Source organism: Macaca mulatta, chromosome 11 (assembly GCF_049350105.2).
Source record: "Macaca mulatta isolate MMU2019108-1 chromosome 11, T2T-MMU8v2.0, whole genome shotgun sequence".
Classification (NCBI taxonomy): domain Eukaryota; kingdom Metazoa; phylum Chordata; class Mammalia; order Primates; family Cercopithecidae; genus Macaca; species Macaca mulatta.
Window position 1 is genome coordinate 111,083,332 of NC_133416.1, and position 25,704 is coordinate 111,109,035.

The 25,704-nt window shown below is 41.7% G+C and overlaps 1 protein-coding gene across 1 annotated transcript in view; it reads right to left on the minus strand.

Annotated features, from left to right (window-relative positions):
* TTC41 (tetratricopeptide repeat domain 41) overlaps positions 1-25,704 on the minus strand; it is a 72,441-nt gene that overhangs the window by 17,895 nt on the left and 28,842 nt on the right. The window contains exons 7-11 of the mRNA XM_077954829.1: positions 23,192-23,390; positions 22,100-22,278; positions 9,136-9,275; positions 5,260-5,431; positions 994-1,141 (exon numbers count right to left, since the gene is read on the minus strand). Coding sequence (XP_077810955.1) covers positions 994-1,141; positions 5,260-5,431; positions 9,136-9,275; positions 22,100-22,278; positions 23,192-23,390 — 838 coding nt within the window. The remainder of the gene's footprint in view (positions 1-993; positions 1,142-5,259; positions 5,432-9,135; positions 9,276-22,099; positions 22,279-23,191; positions 23,391-25,704) is intronic.

The following is a 25,704-nucleotide window of genomic DNA, read 5'->3' on the forward strand; positions in this document are numbered from 1 at the left end:
TTTTTTTTTGAGACGGAGTCTCGATCTGTAGCCCAGGCTGGAGTGCAGTGGTGCGATCTCGGCTCACTGCAAGCTCCGCCTCCCAGGCCGACGCCATTCTCCTGCCTCAGCCTCCCGAGTAGCTGGGACCACAGGCGCCCGCCTCCGCGCCCGGCTAATTTTTTGTATTTTTAGTAGAGACGGGGTTTCACCGTTTTAGCCAGGATGGTCTCGATCTCCTGACCTTGTGATCCACCCGCCTCAGCCTCCCAAAGTGCTGGGATTACAGACGTGAGCCACTGCGCCCGGCCAAAATTTGTACATCTTTTTTAAAAAACTAGAGAGCTGGGCATGGTGGCTGTTGCCTGTAATCCAGTTACTCAGGAGGCTGATGCAGGAGGATTGCTTGAGGCCAGGAGTTCAAGATCAGCCTGGGTAACATAGCAAGACCCCATCTCTAAAAAAATAATAAATAAATAAGTAAGCCAGGCATGGTAGTGCATACCTGTAGTCCCAGCTACTGGGCAGGCTAAGGCAAGAGGATCGCTTGATCCCCTTTCAGTGAGCTATGATTGCACCACTGCATACCAGTCTGGGCGACAGAGCAAGATCCCTGACTCTTAAAAAAAAATTTAAAAACTAGAGCACTATTTTCACCCTCAGGACTGCTGACATTTAGGCTGGATAAATCTTTGTTGTAGGGGGCTATCCTGTGCATTGTGTGATGTTTAGCAGCATCCCTGGCCCCTACATACTGGATGCCAATAACAATCACCCAAGACATGACAACAAAAATGTCTTCAGGCATTGCCAAAAGTCCCCTGGGTGGGGAGGGGCCCAAAATTGCCCCTGGCTGAGAACCACTAAGCAAGAGAATAAAAACGTTAACCATCAGCATTTCTTAACTAAATCAGTTAGTCAGGAAATGGATGAACAGGTGTAGGTTAAGTATCTTAATTGTAAGAATAAAAGCTAGTGCAAAAAACAAAAAAAAAAATTTTAATACATGTTTACATTAGAACACCTTCGATGTATTTCATGGTAGCTTGATTACGGGGATTGTTATCCAGTAAGTTGGAAATTTCAGTTGCATATTCCAAAATGTGGTTTTCTTTCAAGTATTCTTCAGATGCTGACTTTGCCAGGTTGTTCAAAACTCTGACTGCAGGGAATAAATTGGCAAAGAATATGATGCTTAAGGGTTTTTTTTTTTCCCACAAAAGAATTAAGATGTCAATAGGCATGGCATTTAATATCATTTCATCAGTGGCAATAGGCAGGTTTTTCTTAATAAATCCACTACTGACATATACTGCATGGACATTGGTTTTCATGCAACATGTTTGTGTATGCACAGCAGTTTTAGAGCCAAGGAGCCAAGACAATAGATTGAAACCAAATTCTGAGTTTGTTTGCAAATGAACAGATCAGAAATAGAGTGAAAATATGGATACAATGAAGCCAGTTATCACCAAGGTAACTGAGCCCTACAAAAGGCAGCCAGTACAGCCCTGCAACAAGACACAATAGAACTACACAGCCTTATAACAAGAAGCACACGAATGAGTCTCACAAACCCAATTAATAAATACTGCGTTGTACCTAGATATGCACACCCTTGGGAATGCACTCTCTGCAAAGGCCCCATAATTTTGTTCCTTTATTGAGAGTTAAATATTTTGACAATAATACAGACTCCTAAAAAGTAGAAAGTGGTTTTTAAGCCATACTTTGTTATGGGAAGAGAAAAAGAAATAATTGTTTGGGCTCAGTTGAGTTCCCTCAAAATTTGTATGTTGAAGTCCTAACCCCCAGTATCTCAGAATGCGATAGTATTTGCAAATTAGATCCTTAAAGAAGTAAGTTAAAACGAGGTCATTAGGGTGGGCCCTAATCCAATATGATGGGTGTCCTTAGAAGAAAAGGAGGCAAGGATGGACACACACACACACACACACACACACACACATGCCAAGAAAAAGTCGTATGAGGACACAGGGAGAAGGCAGTCATCTGCAAGCCAAAGAGAGAGGTATCAGGAGAAAAACAAAACAAAACAAAACCCTGCTGACACCTTGACCTTGGACTTCTAGCCTGCAGAACTTTGAGAAGTAAGTTGCTATTGTTTATGCCACCCAGGCTGTGGTCCTCTGATTGTTATGGCAGCTCTAGCAGACTCATAGAATAATGTTCCAAGAAGGTGTTATTAGAGCATTGCTGGCAGCACAGAAGAGCAGATCTAACTCCTTGTGCTGTGGAATTCAGGCTTCATTAAGAAGGATTAGCATTAAGCTATCAAGTAGCATCTCTCGCCATCATCAGTAGTGCCTAATTCATTGCCCAGTGCCCACTGTAGGCTTCTCTGTCTTCCCCCACCCAGGGCCTCATGCCTTGCACTTGGACACCAGGGCAGGACAGTCACGTAACTGGTCTCTCTGTGTCCACTCTTACCCAACATGTAGTCCATTCTCCATGCAGCAGCAAAAGTGATCTCAAGACAGAAATCAGAGATGTCATCACCACCCTAAGCCCCTGCAATGGCTTCCCTTTGCACTTAGAACAAAATCTAAATGCCTGCCCAAGGCCCAAGGCCCAAAGCCCAAGGCCCTGCACAATCAGGGTCCAGCTGCCTCCTGCTCTTTGCACACTGAGGCTTCCTTCCACTTCTAGGACAGGCCCAGCCCTCCCCCATCTCATGTTCTTCCCTCTACCAAGACTGCCCCCTCCCTCACCACATGTGGCTCCGATAGTCCACTGGGTCTCAGCTTCACTGTCCCCTCCCCAAAAAGGCATCTTGATCTGCCTTTCATAAATATTCCCCCCACCAACACACACACACACACACACACACACACACACACACACACACACCCCAACGCTCTAGCTCTATTTCTTGTTTGCATTTATGACAGCTTGCAATCATTTCATGGGTTGGCTCACTTATATTTTCTGTAGTACCTCCTTTAGAGGGTAGAGTTGGTGTTCCTGCCTAGACCACTTTTCTGGACTCAGCATAGTACCTGGTGCATGCAGGCAATCGGTAAACAACTCCTGAGTGCATGAATACTGGTCAGGGTGGAATCCTCACTCCCACCTCTTCATCTGCTTGCTCAACCCATAAGCCCACACCTAACCCTTGTCAGGGGACCAGAACTACAGTTTGATTCTATCAAAGCTGCCACAAATGACACCAATACTTCCTAGCATCCCATTTTACCAGGCCCCCGCGACTCTACCCCTGCTCATTTGGTCTCCTTGGAAAATTAACACTTGTATATACCAAGCCATGGTGGCCTGACCCCTTGGAACTCTGCATTCTGGACTCTTCAGCTGCCTCTGGAGGGCCAGGCCCAGCTCCCACATAAGTGGCCCTGATTGCCACTAAGGTCCCAGCATACCTGTGACCAGGCTTGCCTGCATTAGGACAACAACTTGGAAGCTAGACTCTATATATCAAGGATTAGAGCTTCATAAATGTCTAGAAGAAATTCTGTCCAACAAGGAGTTGCCCAGACGTGCTCTGGGGTCTAGCTTGGACCAGACAGCCTAGCTTCAGACTGATAGCTGCAGGAGCTGATGTAGTTTAAGTTATTTAATCTCTCTGACATTCAGCTATACATGCTCTATGAGGTATGTTTGAGGATAAAAGAGATCATCAGCATAAAGTACACAGTAAACACTCAACAAACGATAACTATGGCTACAAAAGTGAACTTGCAGATGAGAACCTTAGAGAGGGTAAGTAGCTTGACCGAGGTGACCTCTGATCTTCTAGCCATGGGGCAGAATTGCCCAAGGGACCTTTGATCTTCTAGCCATGGGGCAGATTTCAGAAACAGCTGCAATTCTCTACACTAGTGTTTACCCAACTACCTTTTGCCATGCTATGCTACTCTGTACTTCCTCCTATCAAGAGGTGGACACAGCCTGGTGACTTGCTTTGGCCAACTGAATGAGGTGGAAAGAGGCATTGTACCAGTTCTGAGCCTAAGTCTAGGCTTCTGCTCTCCCTTTTGGAATCCTGTGAGCTGCCAAGTGAAGAGAACCAGGCTGTCCTCCTGGAGGATGAGGAACACATGGTCCAGCCACCCCTGTCATCCCAGCCAGACAACCACCAGACAATAAGTAAGGTTCAACCAGCCAGCCCCATCAGCCCTGCCAGCTGACCTCAGACGCTTGCCTGGGCCAAGCCCAAATCTGTTGAGCCCACCTGGACCAGTGGAATCCCCCAGCTGACCTACAGGCTCATGGCGGATATAAACATTGTTTTAAGCCACAGAGTTTTGGGATGGTTTGTTATGCAACAAAAGCTAATTGATACAGCCATGTAAGTATGACACACATCTAGAGACCTCTAGTCTGACTGTAAATGGGTGAGTCAAAATTGCTTAATAGCTTAATCCACTAAAGATTCTTTGTCTCTGCTATGTCAGTGATAACAGAGTAGCCTCAGGCATCAAATACTGGAGAATAAAACATTGGCTGCCACTCATCAATTAGTACCTACTTATGTGCCGGGCACCATTCTGTGTGCTTTCCAGCCTCCTAACGCTTTTAGTCACAACAATATGCAATGTGGATGCTATTTTTATCCCTTCCTTATAAATACAAAAACTGTGACCCAGAAAGTTTAAGTAATGTCTCTAAAGGCACAGAGAGCTAATAAGTGAAGAAATGGGGTTTAAACCCAGAAAAGCTGGTTTCAGAGTTGAACCATGATGACCCCACCTTACTGCTTGAAGCTTCCTTCTCTGAAGCTCACCCTAACAATGACATTCTAATAGGGTGGTCCCTCAGAATCAGGAACACTTTATGTTCAATCCTCACGTACCCACCAGCCCTCCAAAAACACCAAGTAGGCTGGGCACCGTGGCTCATGCCTGTAATCAAAGCACTTTGGGAGGCCAAGGCGGGCAGATCACCTGAAGACAGGAGTTCGAAAGCAGCCTGGCCACATCTATACTAAAAGTACAAAAATTAGCCAGGCATAGTGGTGGGTGCCGGTAATCCCAGCTTCTCGGGAGGCTGAGGCAGGAGAACCTCTTGAACCCAGAAGGCAGAGGTTGCGGTGAGCCAAGATCGCACCACTGCACTCCAGCCTGGGTGACAGAGCGAGACTCTGTCTCAAAAACAAAACAAAACAAAACAAAACAATACAAAAACACCAAGTAAACAAAACACACACATCCATTTCCTTTTTCTCACAGATAGGAATAGCCCAGGAGGAGACTGACTCTGTGACACATGAGAGGCTGTTCCCTCTGCATGTGTCCACCGTACCTCTCTGCTTCACCAAGTCCTGGCTGTCTTCTAAGTCACTAAGCGAAAGATGCAGCATGCTTGACCATGCTTTCTGGAAATACTGGAACCCTTCCTGAGTCATTCCAGTTTCAAGATACAGTTCTCCAATAGCATTCTGTACTTTGAGAAGCATGTCTGTCATGGACTGGCTCTGTACAAAATGAAAAGGGAACCACCCCTGAGAAAACACAGCATTAGGATAGATACAGATACCACATACCTACCCAACAAAGCTTTATTCATAATGACATTGAAAAAGACTGTATGCTTTACATGATTTCTTAGGAAATTCTAAATATATATATAAGATAATGGTTATGGTGAAAGATTTATAGGGAGGTATTGCAAACCCAGTTAATTTTTGTATTTTTAGTAGAGACAGGGTTTCACTGTGGTTGGCCAGGCTGGTATTGAACTCCTGACCTCAAGTGAACCGCCCGCCTCGGCCTCCCAAAGTGCTGGGATTGCAGGCGCGAGCCACCGCACCCAGTGGAAATAAAAATTTTAAAGAACAACGTGACAATATCTTGCATGTGTTAAAGATTTCAGAGGAGGTGGTATCCAGAATTCAAATGAACAGCTGTGAACGCTGCTTGAATTCAAATGTGACCAGAGAGCAGCTAAGTTTATGTTTGACACATTTGTGCACACAGACTTGAATTTAAATTCCCCTTACTGGTCTAGTATATTTATTTCAGGATATAAGGAAAAACTTCCCCTTTGCCCTCTGAAGTTTTGCTGAAAAAATCAACTGACAAAAGGCAGATTAACAGGAGAAATTGCATACACATTTGTTAGCACGCACGGGGGGAATTACAGAATATAGACATTTATATACCCTACCTCTTAGGAGAAGGGAGATGGGGAAGTAAAGATAATTTTAGGGGGTAGTAAATTATTTTTAGGGGAATTCAATGACCCAACGCACCACCATGCTCAGTTAAGTTTTGTACTTTTTGTAAAGATGGGGTTTCACCGTCCTGGCCAGGCTGGTCTTGAACTCCTGACCTCAAGCGATCCATCTACCTCAGCCTCCCAAAGTGCTGGGATTACAGGCATGAGCCACTGCACCTAGCCCCACAGATCACTTTTTAATAAGCATATCACCTAAGTCAGGGTTTCTCAACCCGGCACCATCTGGCATTTTGGGCAGGATGACCCTGTGCTGTGAGGAACTATGCTCTACGGGATGTTCAGCAGCACCTCTGGCCTACCCACTGGATGCCAGTAGCAACTCTCCCCCAAGCTATGACAACCAAAAGTGTCTCCAGCCTTGCCAAATGTTCCCTGGGGACCAAAATTGTCCCCTAGTTGAAAACTGCTGGATTAAATTTTAAAATGACCTTATCTGAAGAAATTTTAAAAGCAGTAAAGTACACGATGCATATGTCACAAATAACAAGATCTTTCCCCTCAAGAATGTTAGTTTGCTATAACAAGAGATGACCACCCAAAAAGAATGTCAGGTACATAACAATGCATTTCTCAGAACAGATTTCTGTTGTTAAGTGATGTTTGACTATATTTACATAGCATTAATATTCTTTACTAGCTCTTAAGACAGTTTGTAATTATATATTGATTTGAATAATCATTAGACTAATGTCTTATTAATAGTTATTTCTCCCAATTGACTGTAAGCTGCCTGCGGGTAGAAATCACGTTTGATTCTTGCTATTGTATACCTGGAGCTGGGTATGATGAAGCCTCTATAAATATTTTGATCTCCATTTACACAGCATTAGGGTGGGTCAGTTACCACTTCAAAAGCAAAGTGATGATAAAAATGAAATATGCCAAACTTGATTTGTATTAAAAATAACATGTTAGAAACCAAGGAAAAAAAAAAAAAAGAATGTCAGGCACATATTTCAAAGAAGTTGTTATTGCCCAAAATAGTCATAAAACCTCTTTTGGAAGTGCCTTTGGAGCCTAAAAACATTCTTTTCATAGTCTTCACGGTGGCTAGTCCCAAAGAACTGTTGCAAAAATATTTTGAAGATAGAATCATAAGATTGATGCCTCCAGAAGGAGCACTCTGAAGTGGGAAGTTCTCTTAAAAGCTTAAATCAAACTCCCTTATATTTCTCATCTAGGCCTCACTTGCTTAATTACACAAAGACAGTAATAACAAAACAGCTACCATACTTAAGATCTTACTGTGTGCCGGACGTTACGTGAAGTGCTTTATGCACCTTCTTACTTGAACGTGTTAACAGCCCCATGAGATAGGTATCAGAATCCTCAAAAATGAGACCCCACCAGAGCGCAGGTTAAAATTCCTACCAAGATCACACAAGCAGAAAAGTGGCAAAACTGGGATTTAAATCTGGGTCAGTCTGAAAACAGCCCACGCTCTATTCACAATTGCATGCCACCTTCTAAGGGCATGGAGGAACCTGCCAGTTCAAACTGATTTATGGATTCACCTCTCACAGTTATTAAGCACCCACAGGCTATAATATGCCATGGAGGAACAAAAATTGGTAAACAAACATGGTCTCTGCCATAAAAGGACTTTCACTACTGAGTCTTTTAAGTCTCTTTGCTAGAACTCCTTCTAGAAAGACATACGTTGATGGCGACGAGGGCAGTGTTTTATGAAAGTTTAAAGGTATTTGTTTTAAAATAAAAACAGCTTTGTCTTGAGTTAGACTACCCTAAACCCACAAATTCTACTGAAATCAGTGAAAGTTAATACTTTAAAAAAAAAATAGCAGTTAGTTCAGGCGTGGTGACTCACACCTGTAATCCTAGCACTTTGGAAGGCCAAGATGGGAGGATCACTTGAGTTCAGGAGTTTGAGACCAGCCTAAGCAACATAGCAAAATCCTGTCTCTACAAAAAAATTGAAAAATTAGCCAGGCGTGGTAGGGCACCCCTGTGGTTCCAGCTACTTGGGAGACTGAGGTGGGATGACTGATTAAGCCGGGAAGGTTAAGGCTGCAGTGAGTCATGATCACACCACTGCACTCCAGCCTGGACGACAGAGCAAGACCCTGTCCTCCCAAAAAATAAATTTACATTAAATAAAACAGTAGTTAAATGTTATCATAAGCATATAGTTGTTATGAGTTATGTTATGTTATGAGTTATGTTATGAGTGATGCTTTCACTGTAGTCAACAAAGCCAAAAGTTCATAGTTCAGAAAAAGCAAATCAATATAGAGACATCAATCAACCTTACCCAATATCCTTTTTTTTTTTTTTTTTTTTTTGATGGAGTCTTGCTCTGTCACCAGGCTGGAGTGCAATGGAGCGATCTCTGCTCACTGTAACCTCCACCTCCGAGGTTCAAGGGATTCTCCTTGCTTCAGCCTCCCGAGTAACTGGGACTACAGGCGCGTGCCGCTATGACCAGCTAATTTTTGTATTTTTAGTAGAGATAGGGTTTCACCATGTTGGCCAGGATGGTCTCGATCTCTTGACCTCATGATCCACCTGCCTTGGCCCCCAAAAATGCTGGGATTACAGGCGTAAGCCACCGTGCCTGGCCTCCCAACATCTTTATGAAACTTATTACCAAGTCTTTGGCTAGTCTTTTATTAATTCATTTAAATCTACCACTGTATTTCCATTTTTGCTTTATGAACATTTCTTTTTTTTTTCCAAAGTGTCACCTATCAGTACTCATTCATTCTACAATGATTCCTATCTACTTATTGTTTGTTGTCATTAATGTATAGTTGGGGCATGGGTTAAAACCACAGCTTCCTTATTGGTGAACAAAATGGATTCCTCTAGTGCATTAAATTACCTTTACATAAACAAAGGTAAATAATATCTGAAAACACAAATAATATCTAACACAAAAGGAATAAAGTTTGAAGGATTTAAAATTTACTCTCAGTTTACCTGTACTAACATGTCCTCAACACTCAACAACAACTCTTCTGCTTCATTGGTCTTGCCCATAAACTTCAAAAAACTCCCAATAAAGAACATTAATCGACATTTGTCAGGGACAGTAAGTTCAATAAGCCTGCATTGCAGCACTAGAATGGAAAGAAAAGTAAATAATCCCACAGTATATTTGGGAAAGAACAAAGAGTACCCATTGCTTAATCTTAATCTTGCTATAAAAGTTAAATGTATTAGCCATAGTTCAGGTTCTCTCTCAAGGGTTCAGCACTTTGCTTCTATTAAGATTTACATATAATACTAAACAGTTTATACTATGACATGAAAAATAACTAATAATCTTTGTATGTAAATGCTGAAAACTATTCAAAAAAGAGTATTTATAGCTCAATCCATACATTGCTCTAATTTGTATTTTGGGATGATTTTCAGATAAGAAGAAAAAGGTATTTAAATTTCTTACACCATTCTGCCCTCTGTTGCAACTATCTTGAAATGCTGGCTTTAACAGAAAGAAAATCCTAAAAGAACAAAATAAGGAGACATACCGTGTGTGTGTGTGTGTGTGTGTGTGTGTGTGTGTGTGTGTGTAATTATACCTTACACACAAATGAAAACAGAAGTTTTTAACTTAAGGACCCAATTAAATACATGGTGCTACAAATCTTCATTTTCAGAATTTCCTTTCCCATATGTTCCAGTATCTAAATGTCCACATTTGTTCATTTGTTAAAATTATGGCATTTAATATGTTTGACATATATTCTTTGCTCTTCATCCATTCCTTTGCTCACATTGAAGTCACCTCAGCCTTGAATATTCTCCTGCTTTCTTTCTGCCTGTTTTTCCATGGATCACATTCCACAACCCTCAGCTTTGTAGGGAGGCTGGAGCTATGGTGCTTCAAGTCAAAAAGCAAAAACTAAAACACAGACAAGGGAGAGAGAATGCTGAAGGCCAGAGTCCAAGATGTTTGTGCAAAGTGGCAGTTCAAGCAATGGGGCCTGGGGTGGGAATGAGAACTCAGAGGAAGAAGCAAGAGACAGGGAGCCTCAGAGTCAGGAGGAGCTGCTTGGAGCAGGCAAACAAGGATGTCTGGACAAACAGTGCAGGGATGGGCTCCTGCCCAGGGTGAGGCTTCTGCACATTCAGGAGGACTTTGCTTCCAGATTCCTGACAAGGGCTCAGGTTGAAATGGATGATGTCCGTCACTGCATTTAATATTCATTTCAACAATCTCCTGTGCTTTAAGAACCCCTTATTCATAAACCCCTCCTCCTACCCTACCACACACTCACATTCACTAACTTAGCACCAATGTAGAGTCTGAGAAGACAAACATTAATTTTTCTCATTATAAAACTAATATATGTATATTATAGAAAACTTAGAAAATACAGAAAACTACAACTAAGAAATTAAAAAACCCATAATTGCACCAAAGATAATCTCTGTTAAGATATTGCTGCTATATGACTTCTAATCTTTTGGGTGTACCATATAACACAAACACACACACACACATATATGCTTTTTTTTAATTAAAATTGGGATCATCCTACACCTAATGTGAATGTGCTAGATATTGGGCATATATATATCAAATATAATACAATCAATCATTTCTGCTCTCATGGAACTTAAAATCTATCAAAAATATAATGTGAACAATTTTCCATATCCTTAAATATTCTTTGAGAGCATACATATTTAAGATCAGATTTTATTTCATTTACTGATTATTATTAGTCAATTTTTCACTTTTTTTTTTGAGATGGAGTCTCGCTCTGTCGCCCAGGCTGGAGTGCAGTGGCACGATCCTGGCTCACTGGAAGCTCCGCCTCCCAGGTTCATGCCATTCTCCTGCCTCAGCCTCCCTAGTAACTGGCACCCACCACCACACCTGGCTAATTATTTTTATATTTTTAGTAGAGACGGGGTTTCACCATGTTAGCCAGGATGGTCTCGATCTCCTGACCTAGTGATCCACCCGCCTTGGCCTCCCAAAGTGCTGGGATTACAGGCATGAGCCACTGCGCCCGGCCAATTTTTCACTATTATAAGATGCTACCTAATTGAGAATTATTCACAGAAATCTTTGTCAACACCCCTGATTATTTCCTTGGAACAATTTTTAGAAATTGAAAATCACAGTAGACTCATATTTTTAAGGCTTTGATATATATTGCCAAATTACTCCCCAGAAAGATTGCCCCAATATACATTCTCACCTGTATCATGTAAAAGTACCTATTTTCTCACATCTTTGCCAATATTATTATTGTTTATAAAAATCCTTGCAAAAAAATCATTGCCAATTTGGTATCTGAAAAAACAGCATCCTACTGTTGTTGGATTTTTGTTGTTGGCTTTTTTTTTTTTTTTTTGGAGACGGAGTCTTGCTCTGTTGCCCAGGCTGGAGTGCAGTGGCACCATCTCAGCTCACTGCAACCTCCGCCTCCCAGGTTCAAGCAATTCTCCTGCCTCAGACTTCTGAGTACCTGGGACTATAGGTGCATAGCGCTATGCCCAGCTAATTGTTTGTATTTTTGTACAGACAGGGTTTCACCCTATTGCCTGGACCAGTCTCGAACTCCTGAGCTCAGGGAATCCACCTGCCTGGGCCTCTCAAAGTGCTAGGATTACAGATGTGAGCCACTGTGCTCAGCCCCTACTATTGTTTTAATTTGCATTTATTTGATTACTAGTGAAACAGAATATTTTAACATATTTATTAACAATTTATACTGTTTTTCATCGACTCTAATGTGCCTCAATTGCAAGATGCATCCTTATTTCAGAAATATTTAGTTTGAGAAAGTATGCATCTTAGAACCAACAGAATCTGGTACTTCTTCTTCAGTGAACTCGTTTCTCCAGCAATCATTTCCTGAGCACCATGGGCACTTGCCATGGACCAGGCAGAGTCCTGGGGGGAGTAGATAAAGGAGGAGTCCAGGCAGACCCAGGCCCTGCCTTTTGGGTTGTCAAAATAGTAAGGAAGACAGACCATCTCATAATCATACAAGTAGATGCAAAATTAAACCTATGAAAATAATCATGAATGAGATGGTAAAATAAACTGGGGAAGGTTTCTCCAGAAAAGTGACAATTCAACTGCGCATTAAAGAAAGAACAGAAGGTTCTGAAGCAAAATGGTGAGGGAGAATGTGGGAAATTCTGGGCGGAGAGAACAGCATGTCCAAAGGCTCTAGGGCAGGAAAAAGTGTGGAGTCTAGAAAATTGAGAGGAGGAGACTGAAGAGTAGAGACAATAAGGACATTTGATTCAAGAGAAGGATAGAGATATAGAAAGATGCCAGTCAGCACCCACCCCATGCCCAGTGCTGCTCCAGACACAGGAGACACGGCAATAAACCCAAGAGGAAGGGTCCTACTCTCAAGGACCTGCTTGCCAGTGGCTGGAAGGCCTACAGGCAGGGAAGGAGGAGCTGAGTTTTTTTTTTTTTTAAGTAAAGAAGACAATGTCAGGTAGCAGTAAAAGTTACACAGAAAAATTAAGTTACATTAGCATGATCAAGAATGTCTAAATGTAACATTATATTGAGGAAGCCACTGTGAGAAAGTCATGCTTCAGCTCAGATCTGAATAACCAGAAAAAAATGGTGCTATAAATATCAATAACAAAAAGAGCATTTTTGGCAGAAGGAACAGTGGGTGCCAAGGCCCAAAGGGAAATGTACTTGAAGGACAAAAAGAAGGCCCATGTGGCTGGCATCTACAGGTCAAGACAAAGAATCTTAAAAGATGATATTACCCAGGCATGCAGGGGCCAGATTATATAAGGTATTGTAGTTTAGGCTGAAAAATTAAATTGTATCGTAAGTACAACAGCAGTCCATTGGAGTGGCCTTAATCTGGGAAGTGACATGATTTGGTCTATATTCTTAAGACCTAATTCTGGCTATTGTACACACAATACACTTTACAGGAACAAAAACTAAAGTGGGAAGACCAGTAAGTAGGCTATTACAATAGGCCAGGTAAGAGATAATAATGGTGGCATGGGCTCACTAGAGAGATGCCAGTGAAAGGGATATCCCTTCTCACCACTCCTATTTAAGATCATACTGGGAGTCCTACCTAGTGCAATAAGATAAGAAAATGAAATAAAAGGTATACATAGTGAGAAGGAAGAAATAAAACTGTCTTTGTTCACAAATGCTGTAATTGTTTATGTAGAAAATCCCAAAGAATCAACAACTTCTGGAAATAACAAGTAATTTATAGTAGGGTTGCAAGATTCAAGGTTAACACACAAGTCAATTGCTTTCCAATACACCAGCAATAAACATTGGAATTAGAAATTAAAAACACAATGCAATTTGTAATAGCACCAAAAGAAAATAAAATGGGTATAAATCTAACAAATTTAGAATCTATACGCAGAAAACCACAAAACTGTAATGAAAGAAGCCAAAGAAGATCTAAATAAATGAATAAGTATTCCATGGTAATGGATTGGAACACTCAATATTGTTAAGATGACAATTCTGCACTTGACCTGTAGATTCAATGCACTTCCAATCAAAATCCCAGCAAGCTATTATGTAAATATGACAAATTAATTCTAATGTCTATATGAAAAGGCAAAAGACCCCTAATAGCTATGTTAGCTCCCTAGGACTGCTACAAGAAATTACCACAAACAGGGTGGCTTAAAATAACAGATTATTCTCTTACAGTCCTGAAGGCTAGAAGTCCAAAACCAAGGTATTAGCAAGGCCATGCTTTCTCTGAAGGCTTCGGGGAAGAATCCTTCCTTGCCTTTCTCCAGCTTCTGGTGACTCTGTGAAATCCTTGGTTCCTTGGCTTGGAGACGCATTACTCCAATCTCCACCCTTGTCTTAATGTGGTGTTCTCTTCTCTGTGTGCTGATGTCCAAAATTCCCTCCCTTATAAGGACTCTAGTTATTGGATTAGGGACCATCATGACCCAGTATGATTTAATCTTAACTTGATTAGATATGAAAATACCCTATTTCCAAATAAGGTTAGGTTCCAAATAAGGTTAAATAAGGAGGTTAGGAATTGAAAATATCTTTTTTGGAAGACACAGTTCTATCCACTACAATAGCCAGCACAGTACTGAAAACGAACAAAATTAAAACGTGACTACTATCCAACTTCAAAACTTACTACATAGCTACACTAATAAAGATAGCATGGTATTTGTGTAAAAAATAGACACATCAACCAACGAAACAGAATAGAGAGCCCAGAAATAAAGCCACACACCTACCACCATCTGATCTTCGACAAAGTTGACAAAAACATGCAATGGGAAAAGGATTCCCTATTCAATAAATGGCGTTGGGATGACTAGCTAGCCATATGCAGAAGACTGAAACTGGACGTCTTCCTTATGCCATACACAAAAATCAACTCAAGATGGATTAAAGACTTAAAAGTAAAACCTAAAACTATAAAAGCCCTAGAAGATAACCTAGGAAATACCATTCTGGACATAGGCTCTGGCAAAGATTTCATGGTGAAGACCCCAAAGCAATTGTAACAAAAACAAAAATTGACAGTGGGAACTAATTAAACTAAAGATCTCTTATACAGCAAAAGAAACTATCAACGGAATAAAGAGACAACAAACAGAATAAGAGAAAATATTTGCAAACTATGCATCTGACAAAGGTCCAATATCCAGAATCTATATGGCACTTAAGCAAATTAACAAGCAAAAAACAAACAACCCCATTAAAAAGTGGGGAAAGCAATATCATACGGAACGGGAAAAACTGGAAGCATTCCCCTTAAAAACTGGCACAAGACAGGGATGCCCTCTCTCACCACTCCTATTCGACATAGTGTTGGAAGTTCTGGCCAGCGCAATCAGGCAAGAGAAAGAAATAAAGGGTATTCAATTAGGAAAAGAAGGAGTCAAATTGTCCCTGTTTGCAGATGACATCATTGTTATTTTAGAAAACACCATCATCTCAGCCCAAAATCTCCTTAAGCTGATAAGCAGCCTCAGCAAAGTCTCAGGATACAAAATCAATGTGCAAAAATCACAAGCATTCTTATACACTAATAACAGACAAACAGAGAGCCAAATCATGAATGAACTCCCATTCACAATTGCTTCAAAGAGAATAAAATACCTAGGAATCCAACTTTCAAGGGATGTGAAAGACCTCTTCAAGGAGAACTACAAACCACTACTCAATGAAATAAAAGAGGACACAAACAAATGGAAGAATATTCCGTGCTCATGGATAGGAAGAATCAATATCATGAAAATGGCCATGCTGCCCAAGGTAATTTATAGATTCAGTGCCATCCCCATTAAGCTACCAATGGCTTTCTTCACAGAATTGGGGGAAAAAAAAAAAAAAACTACTTTAAAGTTCATATGGAACTAAAAAAGAGCCCACATTGCCAAGACAATCCTAAGTCAAAAGAACAAAGCGGGAGGCATCACACTACCTGACTTCAAACTATACTACAAGGCTATGGTAACCAAAACAGCATGGTACTGGTACCAAAACAGAGATACAGACCAATGGTACAGAACAGAGCCCTCAGAAATAATACCACACATCTACAGCCATCTGATCTTTGACAAACCTGACAAAAACAAGAAATGGGGAAAGGATTCCCTATTTAATAAATGGTGCTGGGAAAACTGGCTAGCCATAAGTAGAAAGCTGAAACTAGAACCCTTCCTTACTCCTTACACAAAAATTAATTCAAGATGGATTAGAGACTTAAATGTTAGACCTAAAACCATAAAAACCCTAGAAGAAAACCTAGGCAATACCATTCAGGACATAGGCATGCGCAAGGACTTCATGTCTAAAACACCAAAAACAACGGCAACAAAAGCCAAAATTGACATATGTAATCTACTTAAAGAGCTTCTGCACAGCAAAAGAAACTACCATCAGAGGGAACAGACAACCTACAGAATGAGAGAAAATTTTTGCAATCTACTGATCTGACAAAGGGCTAATATCCAGAACCTACAAAGAACTCAAACAAATATACAAGAAAAAAACAAACAAGCCCATCAAAAAGTGGGCAAAGGAAATGAACAGACACTTCTCAAAAGAAGACATTTATATAGCCAACAGACACATGAAAAAATGTTCATCATTACTAGCCATCAGAGAAATGCAAATCAAAACCACAATGAGATACCATCTCACATCAGTTAGAATGGCGATCATTAAAAAGTCAGGAAACAACAGGTGCTGGAGAGGATGTGGAGAAATAGGAACACTTTTACACTGTTGGTGGGACTGTAAACTAGTTCAACTATCGTGGAAGAGAGTTTGGCGATTCCTCAAGGATCTACAACTAGAAATACCATTTGACCCAGCCATCCCATTACTGGGTATATACCCAAAGGATTCTAAATCATGCTGCTGTAAAGACACATGCACACATATGTTTATTGTGGCACTATTCACAATAGCAAAGACTTGGAACCAACCCAGATGTCCATCAATGACAGACTGGATTAAGAAAATGTGGCACATATATACCATTGAATACTATGCAGCCATGAAAAAGGATGAGTTCATGTCCTTTGTAGGGACATGGATGCAGCTGGAAACCATCATTCTCAGCAAACTATCGCAAGAACAGAAAACCAAACACCGTGTGTTCTCACCCATAGGTGGGAATTGAACAATGAGATCACTTGGACACAGGAAGGGGAACATCACACACCGGGGCCTGTTGTGGGGTGGGAGGAGGGGGGAGGGATAGCATTAGGAGATATACCTAATGTAAATGACAAGTTAATGGGTATAGCACACCAACATGGCACATGTATACATATGTAACAAACCTGCACATTGTGCACATGTGCCCTAGAACATAAAGTATAATAACAAAAAAAAAGTGAGCAAAGGACCTGCACAGACACTTTTCAAAAGAAGACATACATGCAGCTAACAAACATATGAAAGAATGCTCATCATCATTAATCACTAGAGAAATGCAAATCAAAACCACAATGAGATATCATCTTACACCAGTCAGAATGGCTACAAAAGTCAAAAAATAACAGATGGTGGCAAGGTTGCAGAGAAAAGGGAAGGCTCATACATTGCTGGTGGGAGTGCATATTAGTTCAGCCATCGTGGAAAGCAGTTTGGCAATTTCTCAAAGAACTTAGAATTACCATTTGGCCCAGCAATCCCATTATTGAGTATATCCCAAAGGAATATAAATCATTCTACATAAAGACACATGCACACGTATGTTCACTGCAGCACTATTCATAATAGCAAAGACATGAAATCAACCTAAATGCCCATCAGTGGTAGGCTAGATAAAGAAAATATAGGTCTGGACACAGTGACTCATCTCTGTAATCGCAGCACTCTGTGAGGCTAAGGCAGGTGGGTCACTTGAGGTCAGGAATTCGAGACCACCCTGGCCAACATGGCAAAATCCCATCTCTACTAAAAATACAAAAAATAGCTGAGTGTGGTGGTGCATACCTATAGTCCCAGCTACTCAGGAGGCTGAGGTATGAGAATCACTTGAACTCAGGAGGGGGAGGTTCCAGTGAGCCAAGATCACGCCACTGCACTCCAGCCTGGGTGACAGAGCAAGACGCTGTCTCAAAAAGAAAAAGAAAATATGGTATATATACACTTTGGAATACAACGCAGCCATAAAAAAAGAACAAGATCATGTCCTTTGCAGGAACATGGATGGAACTGGAGTTCATCATGCTAAGCAAACTAACGCAGCAACAGAAAACCAAATACTGCATATTCTCACTTATAAGTGGGAGCTAAACATTGAGTACATATGCACACAATGAATGCACATGCAACGAACAACAGATATTGGGGCCTACTTGAGGCTGGAGTGTGGGAGGAGGGTGAAGATCAAAAAACTACCTATTAAGTACTATGCTTATTATCTGGGGTGTGAAATAATCTGTACACCAAACCCCCATGACATGCAATTTACGTATATAACAAACCTGCGCATGTACCTCTGAACTTAAAATAAAGTTTATTTTAAAATGGTAAACAGATTTGAACAGACAATTCACCAAAGGAGATGTACAGGTAGCAAGTAAGTATACGTAAAGATGCTCAACATCATTTGTTACTAGGCAATTGCATATTAAACCAGTAATGAGATACCACTATACACCTATTAGAATGGCCCAAATTCAAAAAACTGACAAAACCAAATGCTGATGAGGATGCAGAGCAACAGGAACTCTCATTCATTGCTGGCGAAAATATAAAATTTTGCAGCCATTGTGAAAGACAATTTGACAGTTTCTTACAAAACAAGTATATTCTTACTATACGATCCAACAATTGTACTCCCAGATATTTACCCAATTGATTTGAAAACTTGTGGACACACAAAAACTTGCATGTAAATGTTAATAGCAGGTTTATTCACAATCACCAATAACTGAAATTATTCAAAATATCCTTCAACAAGTGAAGAATAAACAAACCATGGTAAATCCATATAATGGAATATTATTCAACAATAAAAATAAATGAAGTCTAAACCATGAAAAGACACAGAGGAACCTTAAATGCATATTAGTAATCTTCACAACGGTATATGGCTGCCCTGGTGATAGCTTAGAGAAGGACAGTGGTGGCAGAGATGGAGAAGTGAATAAGTTTGAAAAACAGGAAGTAAAAAATGTCAGGGCTCATTGATGAAATAGATTTGGGGAGGAGGTAAAGGAGAGGAAGGTGTCTAGGATGACTCCAGGGTGGGAATTTCAGAGACAGTTCCTGGGAAAGAACCTGATTTTGGAAGGATGTTCATGAGTTCAGTTTTAGACATGTTAGGTCTCAGATGTTTTGGAGACCATATCCAAGTGCAGACTTATATAGGCAATTGGATACATAGGCATCATGTCTCTGAGCACCTCCATCACTTGCTTGCACATGCCATATCTGCTCCCAGTCTGTCTCTCCTAGTCTTTGACACAGTCCAGAAATGCAACTTCAGCTAGAATTGGATTTTCTTCACCTTGATGTGGCCCAGGGCTCCTGCCAAAAACAAGAGTATCATGCCACAAGAAATCTACAAAAACTAACCCAAGCCTAGAAGCTGTCTTCTAGGCTCAAAGCCCTCTCTACCGGCCATCAATCAGAGATGCAACTTCCCTAGATGAGTGCCGCAAGGAAGGACAAACCTAGGCGCCAAGTAGACTGGGCAAGAAGCACCCAAGGAGATACAAGTTCAAGACTCCAAACTGCACACCGTTTCCCATCACATCTGTTATGTTTGTTATCCTCAAACCACCAGAGGGAGCCAAACTTCACGGTCCAGAGGGAAGAACTAGGAGAGAGGAATGTCAGCATTTGCCCAGACCTCTTTATTATAAAAGGAGGGCAGGGTTGAACTGGCAGGCACCTCCCAGGATGGCACACTATTAAACAGGATTTCTCCCAGAATTCTTTGAAAAAAAAAATAGTCCAGTTAAGGGTCTTACCTCCGGCAGCACCCCAGGAGGGCGAATTGATTCAGGGCTGTGTGTGGCTACATAATCATGATAAGAAAACATGTCTGGGGAGGCCCAGACAGCTGACCAGACCACTGTAATACCTCCTATGGCTATGATATGAGATTCCTGATGTAATTAAATTTTGTTCTGATGAATCTAACCAATTTCTCTATTGCTTTGGTGATAAGTACTTAACCTTGTGACTTCTACTTTCAGCAACTCACAAAGAGAGAAAAGTAAGCCCATACAGTCCTGGAAGGACTTTGGGGAGAACTCCCCCAGATGGTCATGGGCTGACTCTCCCAGCCAGGGTGGGAGGTAAGGTAAGACAGTGAACAGCTACAATAAGTAGAGAGGCTGGATCACAGCCTTGCTTTATAAAACCGGTTCAGACAGACAAAAGGAGGCCCTGGCAGAGATGAGCGAATGGATGCCAGAGGCTTCATGGAAGTAAATTCTACAGGACTTGGCCATGATTGAATCTGCTGTATGTCAGAGGCAATTATGGAGGTCAGGACTCCCTGCTGAGAGGCCCCTGGGGGTCCAGAGTAACACAGACACGAACCAGCAGGATCTTAGATATTGATACAGGTTACACCACGTTTACAGAATCACCAGGAGAGCTATACGATGTTCCCCACCTAATTCTAACTCGGCTCATTTACATCCAGGAAATCTTTACACACTGAAATATTAGGTGATTGCCTCCCAGTTTCAACTCTCAGCCCCTAGCCCCTTCCATCACCATAACAACCATGCTATGATAAGCAATTGTGGCATTATCTGGAAGGACCTTTACCCCTGTTGGAGGTTTAGTCTTCCTCTGGTTACTGTTCAGCTTTCTGTGACAAACAGAACCATCCCCTCCCGCCCCCTTCCTTCCACTCCCCTGCCCCGCATCCCTAAGCACTGACACACTTCCAGATAGATCCATGTCCAGACAGATCCTGGCTGCATTCCACACGCGTGTATCCTCATGAGGATTGCCTGGGTTCTTCCACGTGGATGATTGCTGGGTCAGACAAATTCCGAAATTAAATCATACACGACAATAAGGATCAAGGCAAAGTCTAGATGTTTAAGGATCAAAAGGGGTACAAATGTGGTAAAGCCCAAATCTATTCCTAACTATCTGGGAGACCTCAAGCAACTTACCTGTCTGAGACTCAGTTTCCTTAATTTCAATCAAGATATTACTAGTATTATAGCAATTTTATGAGAATTAAACAAAATGACATATATAAAGTACTTAACTCAAAGCCAGGTATATAACAAATGCTCAAAATCTGTTCTGATCACTGAACTGTAAAGCCGGAAGGATTTCATTGCCTTGTTCATTGCTGTGTCAGTGACTCCATGAGTTCATGGTCCAGGGAAGGCGCTGAGTTAATACTCGTTGAAAGAATGAATGAGGGCTATTATTCTGTTTAATAAGCCAGGAAATGCAGGATGAAAGACAGTGAGAGGAGAGAGGGCAGGCAAAGGGGCTTGCTTGTGGAGAACAAAGGGAAGAAATATTAACCAAAGTGCTGTCCAAACCCAAGCCAGTAAAGCGGAAGGTCAAAGAATAGCTGTCCTCAATCAAAATGAGCTGTCCTCATTTTGATTGAGGACACCTTGAAGTACTGTTTTCAATACTGAGTGATGGAAAAAGTTGCTGCTACCATCAGCAGGCAGAGGGATCGTGGAAAAAACAATTTGGGAGAGAAAATCCTGAAATAATGTAGGTTTTCACCTATTTAATTTGAAGTGTTAACTGCTCACTCAGGAAAGTTGTTAATCAAGCAATAATACTCTTACTAGCTCTCATAAAAGAGGGGATGTACCTGGTACTCCAAAAAGAGGTTCAAGCTGGAAAGACAGAAGGTGCCAAGGCTGTGGTTGAAGCCACGAAAAAGTGGAGAGACAGAAAGAATGTTAAGGACAAACCCCTAAAAAAGTCATTGTGGCCTGGTGCAGTGGCTCACGTCTGTAATCCCAGCACTTTGGGAGGCTGAGGCAGGTGGATCATGAGGTCAAGAGATCAAGACCATCCTGGCCAACATGGTGAAACCCCATCTCTACTAAAAATACAAAAATTAGGTGGGCGTGGTGGCATGTGCCTGTAGTCCCAGCTACTTGGGAGGCTGAGGCAGGAGAATCACTTGTCCCTGGGAGGCAGAGGTTGCAGTGAGCTGAGATCTCACCATTGTACTCCAGCCTGACGTCAGAGTGAGATTCCATCTCAAAAAAAAAAGAAAAAAGAAAAAGAAAAAGAAAAAAGTCACTGCAAGCAGATAAAGAGAAGCCATTTCAAAAATAACACTTTTCCCTGATTTCTTGTCTTCCAAACTTGTTGGCTTCCGCTGTAGAAAGGAATAATCAGGGAGGTCTGTTGGATTGATCAGAATTATGTGAGGAAACAGGAGAATCATAACTTTGGCCACTCTATATCCCAGCAAAATGCACTACTGAAAGATTGAGACTCACATACCTGAGAGTTTACAGCTCTTCCTCATTGTATGGCACTGATCTGCTTTAATCTTGGCCACTGAGAGTAAGTAGGCCTCAGAGATGTCATAGCCGGCCTCCAATAATACATTCCAGAAGTGAATGAGGTGCAGCCTTGTCCAGAAGCCCGGGCTTTGGATTTTTGACATAAAGTCTGTGATACTTGTGACACAATATATTAATAGATATAATTTTAGTATTTCAGGCCTTAAAGGAAGCTCTTCTATTTACCATATTTCAGTGGCCTGTTCATAAACATCTTACCTAACATATCTTTTGGAGGTCACCAGATAAATATGAGCCTTTCACTCTTCAGCAGTCAAAGCCAATTCTCCTGATCCACCCAGGAAACCCCCTCCTCTGAGAAGGCTCCCTGGGTCTACCAGGCAGAGCACCAGGCCCTCCCTCTTCTGTGCTTGCAACAGTTCGTTGCGTCATTGCTCTAGTGAGGCATTACCACCATGTATAGTAATTCTCTGGCTCCACATCTTCCCCCACTAGATGGAAAGCACCTACAGGCTTAGAGCTGTATCTGTTCACTTCTGCACCCTCAGGGCCTAGCAGGTTGTGGGAGACAGAATCGGTCATAAATAGATGTTTGCTGAATTAATGAGTAATAGGAAAAGAAGAAAGAGACAAGGAAGGGAAGGTAGGTGGGTGGGAGGGAGGGAGGGAGGAAGAAGGAAGGAAAGTAGTGTAGGGAAAAGAAGGGAATGGAAGGGAAGCAGATAGCAGGGTCTAGCAAAGCTTGCCCAATCTTTTACCCTTTTCCAGCTCTCATCCTTGCCCCCCTCTCTCTGGAATGCCACTTAACTTTGAGAGGACTCCATATAGAGTGAAGAGGAGAAATGAACACTGCAGAGCCTGATAGACCAAGGGGAGTAACCCTGGAGACCCAGCAACCACAGAAGTTGCTGCCAGAGGATAGTTCCATCTGAATGAATGAATGGGTGGTTGAATGGATAAATGAATGATACAACTTGTTCAAGGGAACCATGGGTATCTAAACATAGCACCGGTAAAAGAGAAAGCTAAATCTGCCTAAATACAATGATATAAAAATGGCAAGACTTACCTAGGGCTTGAGAGAAAGCCGCACAACCCCCGCAAGCATCCACTCATTTTCATATGCCATGGCAATTCTTGATACACTCTCCAGAAAGAGGTTTGCCGCTGGAAGTATCTGATCAACACTTGGTGAAAATATGTTTTCTTGTGATTCATTGGGCTCTGAAATGAACATGGACTGCTTTCTCTGACAGGAGCGATTACACCTATTTAAACATCAATTACAGTTTAACGCCTCTGACTTTTTAGTACATGAAAATACTACAGCAAAAATATGACAACTCTGTGGCTGTAATTAGAGAAATAAAAGTCAAGGTAGCTGGAAAAAAATTGTATCTCATACATCAGTCTGAATTTACCAAAGAATTTGTTCTAGTTACGCTTGCTGACCTAGAATTAGAGAAGTTTGTGGGCATGTTGATTTCCCATGTTAAGTCTTTCCCCTCCCCCAAGGAAACATTTTCAACCTACTTTTCTACTTTAAATATACACTATGGTTACTGCTTAAATAAGCACTTTTGAACATTTGAGAGTGTGCATTTTGGAGAAGTTAAGCCATTGCCTGGATCTCATATGAGCCAAGGGGTAGCTGGCAAACAAATGGCAAATTTGATATTGGAGCCAGGATTACTATATCTTCATTTCCAAAGAGAAATGGTTCCAGTAGATCATACTGCCCAGACATAAGCTTCTCAAAAACAAAAGCATTTGTTTAACTAAATCCTGGTGATCTCTAACCTTGAAAACTAAAATAGAAGTATTTTTAAATTTTCTGCTTGTCACTTTTTCTTGCAAGATAATGGAACACACAGCTAGGTGGCACACCAAGCCCAGTTCTTCGTAAAAACTCTAACCAAAGGGGAACTCACTGTTTAAACAACCGTTCTTCATTTCCATTACATGATTTCCAGGTCACCCACCCATATGGAGAGACCCCGTGCTATCTGGTCTAAAGTGTGCAGATGTGCCCAGATGGCAAGTGCAGTGCCTAACAGGCCCCTGCAAGAAAAAAAAAACTCCTCTCCTCCACTGTGTGTGGCAAAACTATGTGTGTGGTTATAAATCAGGCAAGTGGGGTGGGAATGAGGGAGAAAAAGAACTGGCATAAATAGTACCTGGGTTCAAAATCTGGAGAGTTAAACACAATATGTAAAGTATGGAAAACATTTTCATAGAAAACGCAGCATTTAATTTAAAATAACCTCATGAGGAGGATATAGATATGCATTCCCATATGGCAAAATCAGAGAGACAGGTGACTTACCCCTGGTCAGCACATGACCAGTAACTGCAGAAGTAGCAATCCAACCTTCTGGTTTAACGGCATTGCTCCTCCAACTACACATATGATGTGAGGAATGGTTTGAGCCCAGCATCATCTTTCCATACACAGTGCAGCACTCAATGATAGGCTAAATGGCCACTGTTTATGTAGTGCTAGATTGGTGGGCTAGATTATGCTGTACTGATAGACAACCCCCAATCTCAGTAGCTTAAAAGAGCAAAGATCTATCACAGGTTGGAGACTGGGAACCCCAATCCAGGTCTCCTCCCTGTGGAACTGACAGAGCAGTCGCCGTCTTGAATGTTGCCAGTGGCCACTTAGTCACAAGGCCCCACCCAACAAGGGGGGCCAGGAAGTGTTTTCCATGGTGGGAGGGGGAGGGGGGCTAGAAATATTGGCATTTGGCTCAAATGGCCACCACTAGTGCTTATTGTAGTGCCAGATCCTGTACCTTACATGAATTAGCATTTTAATACCCTCAAGGCAAATACTGTTATCCCTATATTGCAGGTGAAAAACTGAGTCTTACAGAGGTAAGTAAGCACCTCGCGTCAGGTCACGCCAGTTCTGTCCAACTCCAAAGCCACTGCTCTCCACAAGAAATCATTTCTAGTAAGATGCCGTGGTGATTTCCAGAAGGAGGGAAGGTGGGTTCTGTTTGCCAAACAGCATGCAGACCTGAGCATAAGATGAGGACAGGGACAGGGAGCGATGAGGCTACTCATGTTCCAGAGACCACGGTGCTGTGTACAGGTGACTCATACCTTCTCTCCTGTGCTCAGCCCTCCAGCTCCTGATTCCAGGCAGATACTGGAGGCTGAGGTTTAGTACTGAGTCTCAAAACAATAGAGATGAAAGCCGCTAGAAACAGCAGATCCAAAAAACCAGCAGCCAGGCATACCTGCACATTCATTCAGTAAACATCTATTCAGTAAAACTAGAACGGGTCTCAGGGAATTCAGACTTGCTTGAGGGTGCCTGAGATCTTTAGGCTCACATAATTCAAGAACACCAGTTGATTTTTTATCATATTTATTTAAAAATTTGCAGCCGGGCGAGTTGGCTCATGCCTGTAATCCTAACACTTTGGGAGGCCAAGGCGGGTAGACTACCTGAGGTCAGGAGATCGAGACCAGCCTGACCAACATGGAGAAACCCCGTCTCTACTGAAAATACAAAATTAGCCGGGAGTGGTGGCACATGCCTGTAATCCCAGCTACTCAGGAGGCTGAGGC